Consider the following 17,399-nt stretch of genomic DNA (forward strand, 5'->3'; position numbering starts at 1 on the left):
TCCTCTCCTGCGGAGCCTGTGCTTTACCAAGTGTGAAAATGGTTTCCTTTCTCCTTCACCATCGAGTGCATCCCCATTGCTCCATCTGCTTAGCTCCCACAATGCCCGTTTACCAAAAGGACGGCACAGAAGGGCAGATAGGACAACACGTGAAAGGGGTGCATGAAGATTGATCAGCAATGCCATCTGTCAAGGTTCATAAATTGAGGACCAATGACGCATCTCTCTGTCGCTTGTGTGAAGAGGAAATTGAATCAGCTTGGCTTTGAGTTAGAAAAGTAGAACCTGTGGAAATGTGTACTAGGGGGTGTTAGTGAAGAGTTCCCAGGAATTGAGTAAGCTAACCACTTTCTGGAGAACAGTCCTGTTCTGTTCCAGTGAAGACAGTTATCTTTAGAGCCTTTCAAAAGTCAGTAGAAAAGCCATCAAGGTCTTCTGAGCCACACCATGCCCGCCCTCTGCTCTGGCCTACTTGGGCTAAGTTGAAGCACCACGCTGTGTTGTCACCTTCTGGAGGCTGTACTGTATCGTCTGGAGCAACAATGGGAACTTCATGCCAGATTTTTATCTTCAGATTCTCGTGTTAGGGAAACAGTCCTGGGCCTCACACACACTGGTTAATACTATACCATTGAGATAACCACCCCAGTTCCCACTTTATGAGACAATTTTCACAGGAGGCCAGCTTGACCAGGAAGAGTTAGTTGATCTTTCTGAGTCAATTCTTCATTAACAGTGTAGCTCAGGGGTTTCAATATTGACAGAGTGAGATACAAACATGAAGCATTAAACAATGAGAAAGATCTAAAACTTGATTACTCTTGAATGTTCTTTTTTATTAAAGCTAATACATTTGTTTTCTTTGTCAGTTTTGAGATAGACTTCCCTTCATAGCTCGGGGTTGCCCTTGGGCTCTCTACCATCTTGCTTTTATCTCCTGAGCAATAGGGCTTCAATGCCTCACCACCATACTCTATTGCAATGGAATTCTTTATCTAGGTTTATGCAGAATCTGTGTTAGCGGCAAAACGTCCTTCAGCTTTGGAGTTTGATGTGCTTATTTACAGTTCAGCATGACGTCTGGTTCTGTGTCTTATCATGCGAGTTTTAGAAATCATTTCAACTACTGGACCCTAGCTTCTCCAACTATTTATCTCACTAGCCTGAATCAGATCTTACCTTATTTTTTCATGGCTATTAAAGATCAAAATATGATCAGGATCCTTCAAGTTAAATATGGATTTTATTCTCAGTATAGTCATTTAAAAAGTGAATGCATTATTTAATTATAATATTAACTGTATAAGGAGGCAATCTCACTGTGCTTAATCTCATTCTTGATCTTTTTTTTCCTAACCCAGGATCTCACATTCTGGATGACAGGAATAGTCTTCTTATTTTCCTGTTTTCCAAAGATACTCATGTTATCCTTCCATGGCAGAAGCTCATGTAGTATGGAGCCCGGGGGCCCTTTGTTCCATCCCACCCAGCTAGCTTACACCCGAAATAACCACACAGAAATTATATTAATTAAATTTCTGCCTGGCCCATAAGCTCTAGCCTCTTATTGGCTAACTCTCACATCTTGATTAACCCATTTCTATTAAATCTGTGTATCACCACATGACTGTGGCTTACCAGCAAGATTCTAACCTACATATTCATGGCATCTGCCACACTTCCCTTCTTCCCAGCATTCTGTTCTGTCTATTCTGCCTACTTAAATGCTGCCCTATCAAAAGGCCAAGGCAGTTTCTTTATTCAACCAATGAAAGCAGCACATAGAAAGAAGATCCTCCTACATCAAGCTCACCCTTGCCAACTGGCTCCTCCATTGCTGAAAACTGTAGGCATTTTCCTCTCGCCTTGTTTTCTAAGATTCTGGTCTTTTGATGAATGCCTTTTAACTTGGTTTTTATTAAACAACGTAAAATAAGTACTGTGTAATCCCCCCACCATGACTGTAAATATGTGGGGAGCTTGGTACTGTTAAGCTGGGGAGTTGGGTCCTGAGTGGTATTGTGAATTCTGTGTGGATAGTTCCCTTTCAGGTCCATCCCTGCCTGACTTTGGCTTAGGATAGATACAGAGTACTCCTAGCTGAGACTTGGCTGTTTGGGATTCCCATCACCATAGGGTGATTGAACTGCAAGAAATCCTCTGAAGTACCTAGAAAGAAAGATATAGCCTTACCATTACAAATACTAGACCAGAAAACTTACCTGGCGATCTAGCGCCCACTCCTGTGTTCCACTCATGCTGTTGCTGTATGGACTGTTAGCTTAGGCTTTAGACCATTTGTCAACATCAGCACGTATGGCATCTCCATTGTGTGCTAGGTCATGAACTAGTCTTGTGTACGTTTTTAAAGATAGCTGGCTGGACTGGGAGGTAGCTTTTTAACAGGACTTTTGTTTGGCGTATGTGAAGTTCTGGGTGCCACATTCAGCACCCCAAAAAACGTTTCTTCACATATAGATTAGCTTATTCATCCTTGCTCTATCCGTTGTCATGATATCGTATTCTGCCACAAAGAAATAGGGGCGAAACTGCGAGCATTCAGAGAGGTTAGCTTATACATTGTAGTTCTAGCAAGGAACCTGTAGCTGTTTCCACGAAGGGTGTCACATCTTTCATAGGCATAAACACCCACCGTAATGAAGCAGACTGCCTCGGATGAACAGCCATCATAACATGCAAATGGACTAGAAATCGAGAGAGGAAAGCTTTATGTTTCATGTCTGTGCCCCCTGTGAGTTGACTGTAAAGATTTTATGCACACTCTTCACCCTTGCCAGCTAAAGTGCTATGTCTTTTATTGCTCAAAATTGCAGGTACACTGCAATTAGGAAACACTGCATTAGGAATCCCTATGACATCTTGGGTGAAAAACACTTAGGAACTGGTCGTTGGACCTCTCCAGCAAACAGAAAGCAAACCTGATCAAAAATAAACTTCTGTCTCCTCCTTCTTCCTTTATGGATCTTAAACCCATCTCTTTCATCATTTTTTGTTGGCAGATATGGCTATCCATCTTGTTTTAGTGGAACTGGTTGTGGTAAATACTTGCCTAAGAAAATAATTCCAGTTTCCCTGCAGCATGATATAAACCCACTGGTGAAATGTTTCTGGACCATGTAGCCTAATTGAGTTTGGAAGGGGGAACTTTATTCTCCCCTGACAGCATCATTGGTTCAGAAATTGTCACTCAAGGTTATAAAAGCTATGAATTAGGTGTGGTGAATGCTTGGCTACAGACTACCCACTGCACCGACAGGGGCTCCAAGGGAGCGCAGGTGTGACTGCCGAGCAATGTCCAAGTTGTTCTGCAGGTGCCAGATGCAGAAACTCTATCAGAATTGTCTACGTTCTACTGATGTCAAGCTCTGTGTTTGTGCTGTTGGTTGGGAGGCCTCAGGGATGACCATCAGAGAGACTTCTGAGATAAAAGTAGAGCTCAGTGGTAGCATGCGTTTGTCCACCACTGGGTTGTTTTATATATAAAACAAATAATAGCTACTGAGTCCCTACACTGGGTAGATACTTTGCTCTGTGATTGAGAATACATAGGTAATAAGACACAGTACCCTGCTCTGAGCAAATTTTAATTTGTAAGAAGACAGAGATGACTCAGATTGCTATCTTGGGATGCTGCTAGCATGCATATCTGAACTGATTCTCTCTTCCTATGGAAGCTGATTGTCCAATGAACAGAACGAGGCTCCCACCTGCTTCCTTAATGTGAGTCACCATGGGAGCCCAAAGCAAACAGGGGAAAAGAGGCCTGCAAGATCTAAACTGAAAAGAGTCCTGAGTACTCAACAGACTCGAGCCAGGGCAGTGTGGGGGCTTCCAGTGGGAGCAACAGAGCACAGGAGAAGGCAGATGATGAGCCAGACCGTGTTCCACCACCTCTGGGACTGTAGAAGGAGGGGGAGAGAGCAGGGGATCCTTCTATAGACCAGCAGCTACCATTCCAATACACATCTTAGGTGATTCCAGATAGAACAGGGCTGCTCAAGCAAGAGAAGGGAAGGAGGAAGAAAATTTGGAATCCCAACGTGTTTACTGCAACATTTTAAAGCCACATTTACTGGAAATTGAGATTGAGCTTCAAACCTTCTAATTTAGGATTCATAATGTTGATAAGGCAGCCAATAGTATTTTTTCCTTGTCACTGTTTTTATTTGAAGATCTCTTGAGCTTAAATTATGACTCTGGGATGTCTCAAGTTTCCTATCATCTTATATCCATCCTCTGGATTGTCACTGACTGAAGTAGAAAGACCCGGGAATGTTTGTGTGTATATAAAGATTTAACATCGCAGCCCCTGGCAACATACGTAATCATCCACACAACCTTGTTCTAAATTATCTCATTAAGCAACGTGGCATGCAACAAAATTAAATACACACAATCTCATCAGTGTTCTAGGAACAATGGGTGTGCATAGTCTCTTCTAATAAGTGGGTTTCATGTAGCTGGGAAAAGTGTGAATAGCACTTAAATAGACAAAGATAAGGCTCCTTGTGACAGCAGATTTAATTGCCACTAACAGTAGAGTCAAGTTTCAATCCTGTCTCCCTATGTGACTACATACTTGACCGTCCTCCTTTGACCAAGTCAACTATTTCTCATTTTCTTTCATCCATTCTAAAACCACATATGGGGCCATATTTGTTTCTTGACGCTCCCTATGAAACATCCTTCAGAAAAGTGAAAGGCACTTTGATGCTGACGGAACGCTGTGGGAGTAATTTTTAACTCTTCTATAATTTGTGCTTGTTCTTGGAGACCAATTACAATAGCAAGACAAGAGACTCTTTTGCAGAACTTGCAAGCCTTTGTGTGCTTGGAAGTCTTATGAGTGCATCTGTAGCCATCCCGCTGTGGTTTCCCTACACCCTGGCAGACCACACAAGCAGCCTGGATTGGGCAAGATTAGCTGGTGGAATACGACTTTACACTCTCGCTGCTGCACCGTTCTTGTTTGCCAGTGGTCAGGGTCTGAGTGGGATGAACAATATTCAAAAATCCCACACTCACTTTATTCCTGTGCCCTCAACCAGTGAGAAGCAGCAATAAAACAGGCTGTGGCGATTACTGTCCCTTTAAAGTGCAATCAACCAACTGTTAATTGTTTCTAGAAGGAGAAAAAAAAAGTTCAACTGTCATTTGATTTGTTTCTCCAAACCATACAGATGACTTTGGCATTAGAGATCTTTTTTACTTTTATCTAGCTCATGAAGAACATACACACAAATGAGCAATAGTCATTGCTGAGTTACTACAAAGGAGAACAATAACCACCCACGAATAAGAGTATTCAATTAAAATATGCATATTACTGTTTATATAAGAGCATATTACTAATATCAAAGGTAAAACAAAAGTCATTGGGAAATCTTTCTCTTTTCAAGCTTTAAATGATAAGTCTACAAAGTGTTCTGAGAAGATACTGGAAAAGATATTAATTATTATGGTCATCTCAGAATTACAAAGGAATTCAGCAGAACTTGTTCATCCAGGGCAGTCCCTAGGGTCTTCTTCCACAGGCTCACTATGCTTGCTGGCCCCTGACTTCCAGAAACATAGTACATTTGGGTGGCGGAGGCATCAAATGCATCATTAAGAAATCCACACCCTCTTGTTTCTAGAATCATCTACTCTTCTGTGGTCTTCAGGTATCATCTCTACTGTTTCCTGTAACTGAGAAGAGCCATGCAAACTCCTCATCTATGTGATCACAGGGGTATCATTTGAAGTCATGGTATATGTCACCTCTTCCCAAGTTTTCTTGCTGTTCCTCTCAGTTAAAATTTCTAGCTTGCTACCTTTCTAAGTGGGATGCCACTTACCACATCCTCAAGTTACCAGTAGCCTAGAAAATACAGAGTCTGTGAGCTCGTCCCCTGTTCATTGAATTACACTCGTTCTCTGTGTGCCTCTGTCTCTGTTGCTCTCTTTCCTGCAGTGCTTATAAGCATCTCAGGACAATACAGGGGAAGGATTACCACCTTAGGAGTGTTCACACTCCAGCTCTTCTTACCAAATATCAGGACTTCTCACTTGCCTGCATCAGATTCCCCGCAAGGAGTCTTATAACACACCTTGATGGAAACTCCCCCAACCCCGTGCCCATCCAGACCTCTTTAGTTGATACTTGTGGCAATCATGCTACTGGAGTAAAGACCATGCTTTGTGAGCCCCTGTCTTGCACAAGGCAATACCTTCCACCCTTTCCACAGATCAGTGTTAAGCATAAAGCCAATGACACAGCGGATAGGCTGCTCTCCCATTAGGTGAGCTCAACTCCACAACCTCCATCAGAATTATACAGCATCGAGTCAGTTGTGTTTCTTTTTCCTGCTATTATGGAATCCTTACATTTATATGTAATTTATTAACACATAAATAAAGTATCAAATGTGAATCTGAAAATGATATTTCTGTGAAAACTGAGCAAGAACACTTGTAAAGATTTGATAATGTGAAGATACCTTAAAAGTTGACTTCAGATTAAGTCTGACTGGATCTTGCATGAGGAGGGGCGCTCTCCTGCATTTCCTTTACTCATTTTGTGTTTTCTCACTACCTTAACTGCTCACTGCTGTTTGCTCCAGTCCATCAAAAGCCCTCCTAGATCACAGCCAAGCACAACACGGAACATGTGACCCAACAAGAGCTATCACTTCCCTAGATTTGTCTTCTTGACAATCTAACTGGAAAACCGCATCAGCTTTCTGGCCCCAACCTCTAACCATAACCAAGTAGAATCCTTTGGTGCTTTAGCTAAAATGTTTTGAAACATTGTTTTTTCTTTACGAACTGTAGTTATGTTTTCTACTCTTGTCTTTTGTTTCTAGACTTTTTGTGTGTCGCTTCTTCATTTTAATGTAAATTTGAATTTCTACCTTCTTCCTGTTTTGCCCTGTTATTAAATCTCATACTTCATCTCTGTACTTGCTGTCCCTTTGGAGTATCTCTTGGCTAGTCTTTTGAAGTGGTTGATCAAGTTTGCATCATGCATGCATTCTCTCTGCAGCCTACTAACATTTCGTTCAGGCTAACAAAGGAAACGCTCTAAGGTGTTGGGAAGACAGCAGAAGCTACCGCTCTAGTGCACAGCACACCTTGGGGGTGGTCGTTTGCCTAGTTATGAACTGCATCTTTCTCTGTCTCATCCACAGAGATGCCATGAAAGGCTGCTCCACGCCGTACTTAGCCCAAGAGCCTTTGTTTAAAGCAAGCTCCTGTCCTCAAATCTGGTAAACCCTTTCTAACAACTGTCAATGCGCATGTCCAGACAGATACACAGATAATGTAGTTGATGTACTGCAAGTTCTTGGTAAACGATAACCGGGAGAGAAATCTACCATTAAGAGAATTAGCAAAGGAATTGGGCTGTTTCAATGATAAATACAAATAGTCAATAAATATATTGACTCAAGTAAATATATAATAAATACAGTCCTCAAGTCATGAATTAGAAAAATGAGGTGGTAGGAGAAAAGGGGAGAAGGAGGAAGGGAAAAAAGAACAAGGAAGGAAGGAAGGAAAGAGATAAAATTAGACAATCTCAAACTGTTTCTGTAAGTATAAACTGTTATCTTTTTATGGGATAGAATTGATAAAATATTCTAAAAGCTTCCACATTCTTGTAACTTTAAATTAATAATTCAATTTAAAGTAATTTAACCCTAATAAACCCCAGGTGTTCTAGCATACACAAAAACATTTATTACATCATGTAATTGCTAAATATAGAAATTCTGAAAGTTCAGAAACTGAGACTTTCTTAATCTATCAGAGCCTATGTACTTCACCATTGCCCACATATTAAAATCGGGTTCAGAACAGTGGCTTTCATGTTTTTTAATACCACTGACATTTGATTCATTTTACATCTGTGTGTACTACATATAAACACACATACATGTAGATTACACTTATGTAAATTTAAATTGTATGGATTAAAACTCTCCACAAGCAGTAAATTCCTCTATTGGGTAGATCCCATGTGCTATTTTCTAACCTGTTTTAGGATATTTAAATTTTTCCTAAACATGACTGCATCTACCTAAATTGATTTTGTCACATATTAGTTGGGAAAGCTGTTTTATAAGAAATGGATAGCTGAGTGACATGCATAGTTTAAATTACCTGCCACAATAAGTCAGTATCCATAGTATAATTCATTTTGTTTTTAAAAAGCTCTAAAATGTGATTTTTAATAAAACAGTTGAAAAGTATTAGTTTGGAAACAATTATTTTTTAAGTTTTATTGTTTCTTCTATTACCTGTATTTTTATCTAATGGTTGTCTACTTTATAATTTTAAATAATGAAAAGAGGTTATTTGGTTTATGATCTTTCTTAACTTATATAGAAATCTAGTAGTCAGTGCTTAAGTGTTTAATTGTTCATACCTATATCCTCTTAGTTAAGAAAGTCAACATTCAAAGGACAGAATCCGCTTCCTTCTTTTATTCAATCTCAGAATTGCTATACATCTGACATTATAGGAAGTTTTATCCATTCACAGTTTCTCTAGAATCATCTAACATGCTTTAATAAACTCATTTGCAGCTTTACTTGAAGAATTTTTATTAAATCAGGGAAGAACTTTTGGGACAGGCAGACTAGATTCATTTTCTTTTTAGCCATCTTCCATGTTGAAATAACCAGATTCTGTTAGTGAATTGGTTAATACATAAGGTGAGATTGGTGTCCCTCTATCACCAAATCTCTGTTCCCTCACCATATCAAGACTCTTCTGCCATGAATTAAAAGTGATTTAATCCCAAGACATTGAAATCCTTCTTACCTCCTTTTGTAAAATTTATTCTTGAAGTGATCATTCCGGTGAGAGAGTTCAGCTCATGGAAGGAACTGTGAATTTATTTGGGGACTTCTATAAGCCTGGTGTTGTTTAACAGCTGTCAATAACTTCATCAGGGTGAGTGACATACAAAATAATACCCAGAGACATGGATGCAGAACTGAGGGAGGGAAATGGCAAAATCCAGGAAGCAGAGATGTGGATAGAACACTTAACATTGACAGCTGAGTAAAGAGCACAGGTGTGTGCAGAGAGAGAGAGTCTTGATTGAAAGAGCATCAGGTGCCAAGTCAGCTGAAGAACCATGTGTGAAGTGACACTAAGCAGACTAGAGGGACAGAGAAGCCAGATAGTGAGTGACCTGGAAATCTAGGCAAATAGTGAGACAAGAACATTTCAATACAAGAGTTAAAGAGATTATGTCTTTAGTTCATCTTTTTATATGAGTATGCTCACACGGTCAATGGTGTTGATTCATGCCTAGAAACTAGGCATTCGTCAGACCACCTAAATCAGTGAGCAAGTAATCACTGGGACATTATTCTAGAATGTGCTTATAAGTCTACAGGAACATCTAGCAGCAATGTGGGTATTTCCAGGAACTGTGATGGAATAGCAAGAGTTATGAAGCTGAGTTAAACAGAAAGGTGAAAGTGTAGTCTTGGCCTTTTCATGCTAAGGTCAGGCTAAGTTTGGTGCCCATCCCTGTATCCCTGTAGCTCAGCTCATATCACTCTTCAGTCTACTTGCTGAACTGCGTGTATACTTCCATGTTGATCATAAACTTATGGGGTTGATCACTCAGGAAAATGTAGCTCCTTGTGCTTGCCTATGGGTCAATCTAAGCAGAAAAGGGAAGTGGAAAACTCTATGTTCCCATCATCCCAAGTTTCACACTGTGGCTGAGAGCCTGGCCTTCCTGTCCATTCTCACGGACTCTAAACACCTTGTTTCATCTCTCTGCTTTATGACTAACAATGAGGTTTTTAAATCAGTTAAAAATCATAACTGTGAGTAAATATGTCTGCAATCTCAACAATTTGGAAGCTGAGGCAGGAAGATCATAAATTCAAGACCACCCTGGCCTAAAACATGAGATCAAGGCTATCCTGGGCAAATTGGTGAGACTGTATCTAAAAATAAAATTAAGTAAGAGGGCTGAGGTAACATCTCTGTGGTCAAGTGCTAAGTCATGTGTGTGGCCCAGGGTTCAGTACCTAGACCATAAAATGAACACCTCATAAGTTGCTGTTTGGGGGCTTGTTGTTTCTTCTCTTCCTAATTACAGAAAACCTCTTGGAATCATGTGGGAAGGGAAATGTGTGGTCTGATGAAGGTGAAATTTCATAGTGAGACACACGGAACTTTGTTTAGATGACTCTTGTGTTGCAGGTGCAGCTGGTGCTCCACCTTCACCTCTGTGCCAAGCTCGATTGGTTCAGAAACTGAACACACTCTTGTTTTTCTAACATACTGTCCCTCAGCTACATACCACAAAGGCTTACTTATAGTCTCTTGAGTTTGGGATTTGGTTGAAATGTCTGTGTTTATCTTTTCTGTAGACTTGTTTCTGCTGTAGTCCCTGTCCCTGAGACAGACAGGAGGGGCTGACATCACTTGACCTTCATGTAGTTCCAAGATTAAGACAGTTTCTCTTCATATGAAATTATCAAATTATTGTGATCAGGCAATCTTGTAGGTGAATCCTACTGGTAAGGTTTTCTTCATCCCTTTTAATTGCTAGAGTAGAGAGTTTAGAATTTAGCCATGGAAATCTCTCTAGTCCTTCATTGTAGTTATCCAAAAATAATGGCCGGGGACCATTCTACATGGCTTCTAGGGCACTGACTCACAATGCTGTTGTAAATGGCTCATATACAATTTAAAAGATGCATGCTTACATCCCTAGGAGGAGAGAGCAGTGTTCTTAGGCCTTTTAATACTTTCCAATAGGGAGAGTCCTCTCTATGGGCACAAACATCAGGACCAGTCTTCTCCACAAGGAAGCAAGGCAGGTTGTACACAGGGTCTAGATCTATAAATCTAGGTGAGCCACCAGACACGCATGTTCTTGCTGTCACCCAAGGCTCTTAGGATCTGTCCACTATTAGTTGCACCCAGTGTCCCTTTTTAATCATGGTGGTACAAAATACCAATAGCTTGTTATGTAGTTGACAGTCAGGACTACACAGGGGCATAGGCTCACACACCTTCTCATTTCTGATCACTGTTTCTTTGTTATCTCAATCCCCCAGGTTGACCGTGACACTGCTTCACTGTGGGCTTCCAGGGAAGAGGTTTTAAGCTATGTCTTAGGATAGAGCTAGTCAGGTTCACCTTTGACCGGAACTTATGTTTAGTGAAGTCTGTTAGCCATCTTTATGATTTGCAGAAACTTAAAAACAAAACCACGAGAAAAGAACCATGTCCCCTTTTAAGTTAAATGTATAAATTAAAAGTGACAAGGGTTTCTATCTAGATAAAATGTTACTGTGCCTGGGTTTCAAATGACCTTTTATTTCAGTATAGCTATTTTAGTCTGCTTTTTCAGAATTTTGACCCAAATCACGGTAACCTAAAGTTTTAAGAGAAATAGTTCTATCTTCGCCTAGCCTTCTTCTCTCCTTCTTCTCCACTAATGACATTAGTAAATCCCATTTCAAGACAAATTATTTCATCTCAGAATAAATGAGTGCTTACACATGTATGTGTGTATGTTAGTAACACATACTACAGTAGCAAATACAGCAAAGAGTAACATCGTTAAGCACAGAAAAGTGCTTTTTGATGCTAACACCAATTAAATACATTATTGCCTATTTTGGATGGAGAAAAGGAGAACAACCTTGGTTTTCAGTTCCTTTGTGATTTTCTGCCTTTCAGAGCATCAGAGTAGTAGTCTCGGCCCTGGAATTCCTAAGAGATCAGATTTCTTTACTTAAAAGGTAGTATCAGCAGCATTTGCAATAGTAAGGTCACACCCAAGATAAAGTGACTCCAAGGATGTGCTAAGAACAATATTAAAACATGTGCCTGCATCAGTGTTCCAAGCGAGGTTTTAAAGCCGATGCAATTATTGTCTCCACTTAAGGCTGAGAAAACAGGTACAGGATTGGAAGTAGAAGTCTTCATCGCTTTGGGCTGCTATAACAAAATACCCTAATACAACACAAACACTGCTCACAGTACTAGAGGCTGAAAATTCAGGTTCAAGATGTCAGCCAATTCCATGGCGTGTGGGGATCCATTTTGTCATTCACGATGGTAGCCTCTTCCTGTGCCCTCACATGGAGGCCCAAAATCTCACTTGGATGTGTTCTGCAAAACTATCATGGGCAAGACGTGTGTGCGGATTACACACTGCTTTTTGGTATTTTCTTTGGAGGGGAGGAGCTAAGCATAGCCTGTTATGAGATGCTTTCTTTGAATACGCTGCCAGCCGCTGAAAGCCAAGCTGGGAGCCCTTTTCCAAACAAGAGAAAATGTCTTGCTTCTCTTGCCTGCCATATTGTCAGTCAAAGACCATACAAGGTATAAAGAAAGCATATCAATTATGAATTATGGAGTTACTAATCTTTACTAGCAATTAAAGAGTTATTAATCATGTCTTAAACATATCATTCTTTGCCTAAAATGTAGCAGTTTGGGGTTGAATTTTTGTGCTTCCCAGCCAAGAAAAATACCACATGTTAAATTCTACAGTGGCAAGGATATAGACTAGCAGGTCAGACATGGAGGATGATTAGATCTTAAGGGAGGAGGTTTGACAAACAAGTTTAAGGGCTTTGTGAAAGAGGCTGCCAGCAGCTTCTTCTCTTCTCGTACGTGAGGACCAAAGAATGTACTATTTGTGGACCAGAAGAAAGGGCTTGCTGTTCAGAAACAGCAAGAATAATAACAGCAATAACAAAAAAGCACATTCAGGCTTTCTGGACCATGGGAAACACATTTCTCCCGTTGACAAGCACTCAATTCCTGTGTTCTCACTTCATCAACAGCTAGAGATGATAGCTGTAAGTGACGATTTCTGACACAGCCCTTGATCAAACTCAACCACACTGGGCATCAAGTCAAGGATTCAGCTGTGACACAAGTTATGTCCCAAATACTGTAGTTTCTCTCCCCAAAAGTCCCTATCTCATCCCTTTTGAAGGAAAAAGAAATTCAATGAATAGGTCAATCACTTTCATATCAAAACCTAGAAAATGAGTCGTGAGACAACTCACCAGTCAATAATCTGTATTCTCATTAAAAATATCAAATCCCTTATAGCTCCAGCACGCTCGCCATTATAAAAAACAACTTGGTAGTCAAGATTTTATAAAAGAAAGAAACAAAAAGTTCCACATACTCTCTGTAATAGTATAATAGCAAAATATGTGGAATTAATACATATATAGCATACATATATATTCTATATTCCATATATATGTATACTATATATTCTATATTCCATGTATCTTAATGCGCACACACACACACACACACACACACACACACACACACACCATACATATATACATATACATATTGCAGTTTGGGAAAACACAAATGGGGGATAGCTAAACAATGTTGACTGTTTGAAAGAGAAATGAATAGACTTTTATCTCAAGACTCACAATTGGCTTCTTTTCCTCCGTTAACTGTAAGGGAGAGACTCCAGTCTGAGCTTCTGCCAATCACATCCTCAGAAGTGCATGCTATGTAGTTCAATCCCACCCCAACCCAAGCACCTACTTGACTAAATGCATTCACATTGTTGTCCTGCAGAATATCTGATGCAGATTCTTGCTAGGATGTCTATTCTGGGTTGGGAACCTAGGCGTTGCCTCATAGCTCAGCCTCCGTGGAACGTTTCTGGACATGTTTATGATTTGCTAGTGTGTGCTGTGACCCCATCAGTCTGTTTGCAGTGGGGGGAGGGGCTGGGAGGGGAGGGAGTGTTTGGGGAGGGAGAGTCATTTGTTTGATGTTTTCGTGGTGGGAGGGTGAGGGAGGGGAGAGGGTTCATCATGATGTTGGAATTCAGGGTGACTTAAGGGGTTCAGTTTGGGGGTCTAGGAGGGCAGAGCTCAGTACTAGAGCACAGGCCTATTATGTGTGAGGTCTAGGGCTTGCTTCCCAGGACCACACACCAAAAGACAAGGGTCCAGTTTTGACCCTAACACCAATTTCTGCTCTAGTAGCTCAATTCTACTATTGTACAGTTCTCCAGTGATTGTGAATTATTTTCTTTCTTTCTTCGTTTGATATTTTTTTCCTCAGGGGAAATCTCTCACATCCAAGAGGTTAACAAGCCTTGTTCAGTCTTACTAAAAGGATCGTCTTGGTGACACGAAAGCTGAACGGAGCCATCGCCCATACCTTGTAGCCCATCGCTGTTACCTGGAGCCGAGGACATTAGACCGAGATGTTGCATGAACGAAGGACCTGAATTGTTCTCTCCTGTGCGCACACTAAGGCATAGCCACCGCCAAGGGACTCTTCGCCACCCCATTGCCTCCATCTCCTGTCGTCTGCTTCCCTTGCCCCCCTTATTAAGCTGGATCTGTGTCTTTTTCCTTTTTAACCAGTTCAAGTGAAGTAAACTTTATTTTTCCCCCTCCTCTCCTTTTCTTAAGCTTCCGCTAGATACACAGTTCACTGAGAATTCAGTCAGTCACAAACTGGAAGAATTGTAAAAGAAAAAAAAAAGTATATATCAATAAGTATACACATGGCTTCACATTTATTAAATAACAAATTAGCACAGAAGGTGCCCTTCCACCCTTGTATCCACAGTCTGTAACAAACGCCCGTCTTCGTCTGTTCTCTGGACATTGTCTGTTCATGTTTCCTGCGTTTATTTTTATACCATATTTAAATGAGAAAACACCTTTTACTCCAAATGTATCAAAGTTGACCTCTTCTCTGTAAATTTGTGTATGTTTATATTGTTGTTTTATCTTTCATTAAAAGATGCAGAATCTCGTTGCTTTGGGAACTTTTGTTGGTGGTGCTAGCTGTAAAAGAAAGTGAAGAGAAGGAACTCCCAGCCTTGGATTTGCAGCGTAAGCTGCCACCTTCCAGTTCATCTCAGGTTTGGATGGGATGAAGTCAGGACCAGCACACTGGAAGAATCTCCCTGATGGACTGACCTGGGATTAGGGAGATTGTTTATCTTCTATGGAAAACATCACAAATCAGACTTCCACATTTTCAGACCTATCTGAGGAGGACTTTCCAGCATATGATGAAATCTATGCTTGCCTGAGAAAGCCAATGAGTATTTTAGCTAGAGTGAGGCTTGAGCAGTGATTTTTTTTTTCCTTTAAATCATGATTCTGAGCTTAGTGAAAGTTTCCTGTTTGCCACTCTCTTATGGGCTCTGTTAGTGACTTTCTCATGTTTGGGACAAAATTCCTACCAAAACCACTTCTGATAAGAGGGCTCTAATATGGCTTAGAGTTTATCCTGGAGGGCAAGGCATGGCAGCAGGAGTGGATGACAGATGGGATTGCTCACCGTTATATCCCTTATCAGGAAACAGAATGGACAGGAAGAGGAATGGGGTTACCAAATGTCAAGCCCCCCCACACACACACACACTGCTTCACTTCCTCTTTTAAGAGTCTACATCCTAATGGTTCTACAACACTTCAAAACAGCACTCCCTTAGCTGGGCAACAAGTGTTCAAGGAGAAGATTCTACGGTAGGTATTTCATCTTCAATTATTGATGAAGAGAAAACCGGCAATTTGTTCGAAGTCACACAACGGTAAATTGAGATTAGAGGAGAGAAGCCTCCCTCCGCCCTGCTTGCTTCTTGGCTGAATCTCACACACCAGACAGATTAAAGAGAAGAGAGCACGCCTTTCCTTAGCAGAAGCCTTATGTGAGGGGCAAGTGCATATGAAAAGGCAGACTTAAACCAATGACTCTACCCTACTCTTTCGTCAGCTGGTTTGACAAGGTGGAGCCTGTGAGAGAGTCTGAGAGGACCAAGGGACAGGAGTAGAGAAGTCAAACGGAGGAGAAACAGCAGGTGCTGGGTGATCTGGTTCCTCTCAGCGTCTACCTAAATTCTTTCATCTTAAAATACCAAACAGGTCAGGATGAGGATGGCTCAGTAGGCAAGCCTAAAAGTCTGTGTCCAATCCCTAGAGCCCACATGGTGTTAGGAGAAAACAGGTTCTCACTGACTTCCATATACATGGCATGCCACACTCCACAGATGTAGAAAGTAAATAAGTGGAAAATATTAAAGATATATATCATGAGATATATATCATGGGCTAGGGAGATGCCTCAGGGGTTATGAGCACTTGTTGCTTTTCCAGAGGACCTGGGTTCAATTCCCAGCACCCACATGGTGGTTCACAACCATCCATAACTCCAGTTCCAGGAGAACTGATGCCCTCTTCTGACCTCTGAGAGCACTAATCATATACATGAAGGCAAAATACTCACACAAAACAAAATGAATAACTCTAACTTAAAAGATTCAACACACAGGATATGATGTTTTGGCATAGTGTTACAGTTGCCTTCAGCATATAAATCCATGCACTCTGACCTTAAGACCCATAACTCTTCCCTTTTTTTGATAAAAAAAGCCACAAGAAAATCCATATTTCACAGAGGAAACATTTTTCTGACTCTCAGGACATTTTTATTTCAATCTCTGGAGTCCCCCATGGACACAGGTAAAAAAAAAAATCTTGATACCTTTCAAGGATGAGATAGTGCTAAAGTAGGCTGGCTTCTTTACTTTTATCTATGCCAAGGTATAGCATACCCCACCTACTAAAATATATCAAGTTATTAGTGTCCTCTAACTATGTAGGACAATTTAAATACGGAGGAAGTTTGTCAACATCAGTGATATATAAGCAGTGGGGTCTAGTCTAGCTGATAAATACCATCACAAATTGGAAAAGAATTGGTAGGAAGAATGTGCAGATCAGCTAGAATATAAGCAGTGTAAACAGCTGGGAAAAGTTGATTATATACTTGTTTGGCTTTTGAAAAAATACAAAATTCACTGGGCACTGGTAGCAAACACCCTTAATCTCATCTCTCAGGAATCAGAGGTAGGCAGGTCTCTGTGAGTTCAAGCCCAACCTGGTCTAGGGAGCAAGTGCCACAGCAGACAAAGACATCACAGAGAAACCCTGTTTCAAAAAAACATTGATATTTCAAATTAAGTTGTAGTAGGAGCTTCGGGGCTGTGTCCCCAGCACCCCGGCCGCCTGCTAGCTTATGCCCTGAAATAATTACATGGACACTGTATTCTTTTAAACACTGCTTGGCCCATTATCTCTAGCCTCTTCTTGGCTAACTCTCGCACCTGGACTAGCCCATTTCTAATAATGTGTGTAACATCCCAAGGTGCACTTACCGGGAAGATTCTACCCTATGTCCATCCTGGGTTGGAGCTTAATCTCGTCTGCCTCAGAGAGCAGAGCTATCGTGTCTGCCCGGGAGAGGGGAGCATGGCGTCTCTGAGCTCACTTCCTCTTCCTCCCAGCATTCTGTTCTGTTTACTCCTCCCACCTATGTTTTAACCTATGAGGGCC

General features: G+C 40.9%; 1 protein-coding gene across 3 annotated transcripts in view; it reads left to right on the forward strand.

The window, feature by feature from the left end:
* The window catches only part of Rgs7 (regulator of G protein signaling 7), a 368,440-nt gene extending 353,629 nt beyond the window's left edge, over positions 1 to 14,811 (forward strand). For 2 of the 3 annotated variants that reach the window (XM_013354256.2, XM_026789965.1), the window contains one exon: positions 14,107 to 14,811. Coding sequence is in view for 1 of the 3 variants with exons in the window: in XM_005368530.2 (XP_005368587.1) it covers positions 7,191 to 7,244 (54 nt within the window). In the remaining 2 variants the exon portion in view is untranslated. Of the gene's footprint in view, positions 1 to 7,190; positions 7,269 to 14,106 lie in introns of all 3 variants that reach the window. The other variant, XM_005368530.2, reaches the window with a different exon arrangement.
* Positions 14,812 to 17,399: the final 2,588 nt, after the last annotated feature.

The sequence above is a fragment of the Microtus ochrogaster genome, unplaced genomic scaffold (assembly GCF_000317375.1).
Source record: "Microtus ochrogaster isolate Prairie Vole_2 unplaced genomic scaffold, MicOch1.0 UNK35, whole genome shotgun sequence".
NCBI lineage: Eukaryota > Metazoa > Chordata > Mammalia > Rodentia > Cricetidae > Microtus > Microtus ochrogaster.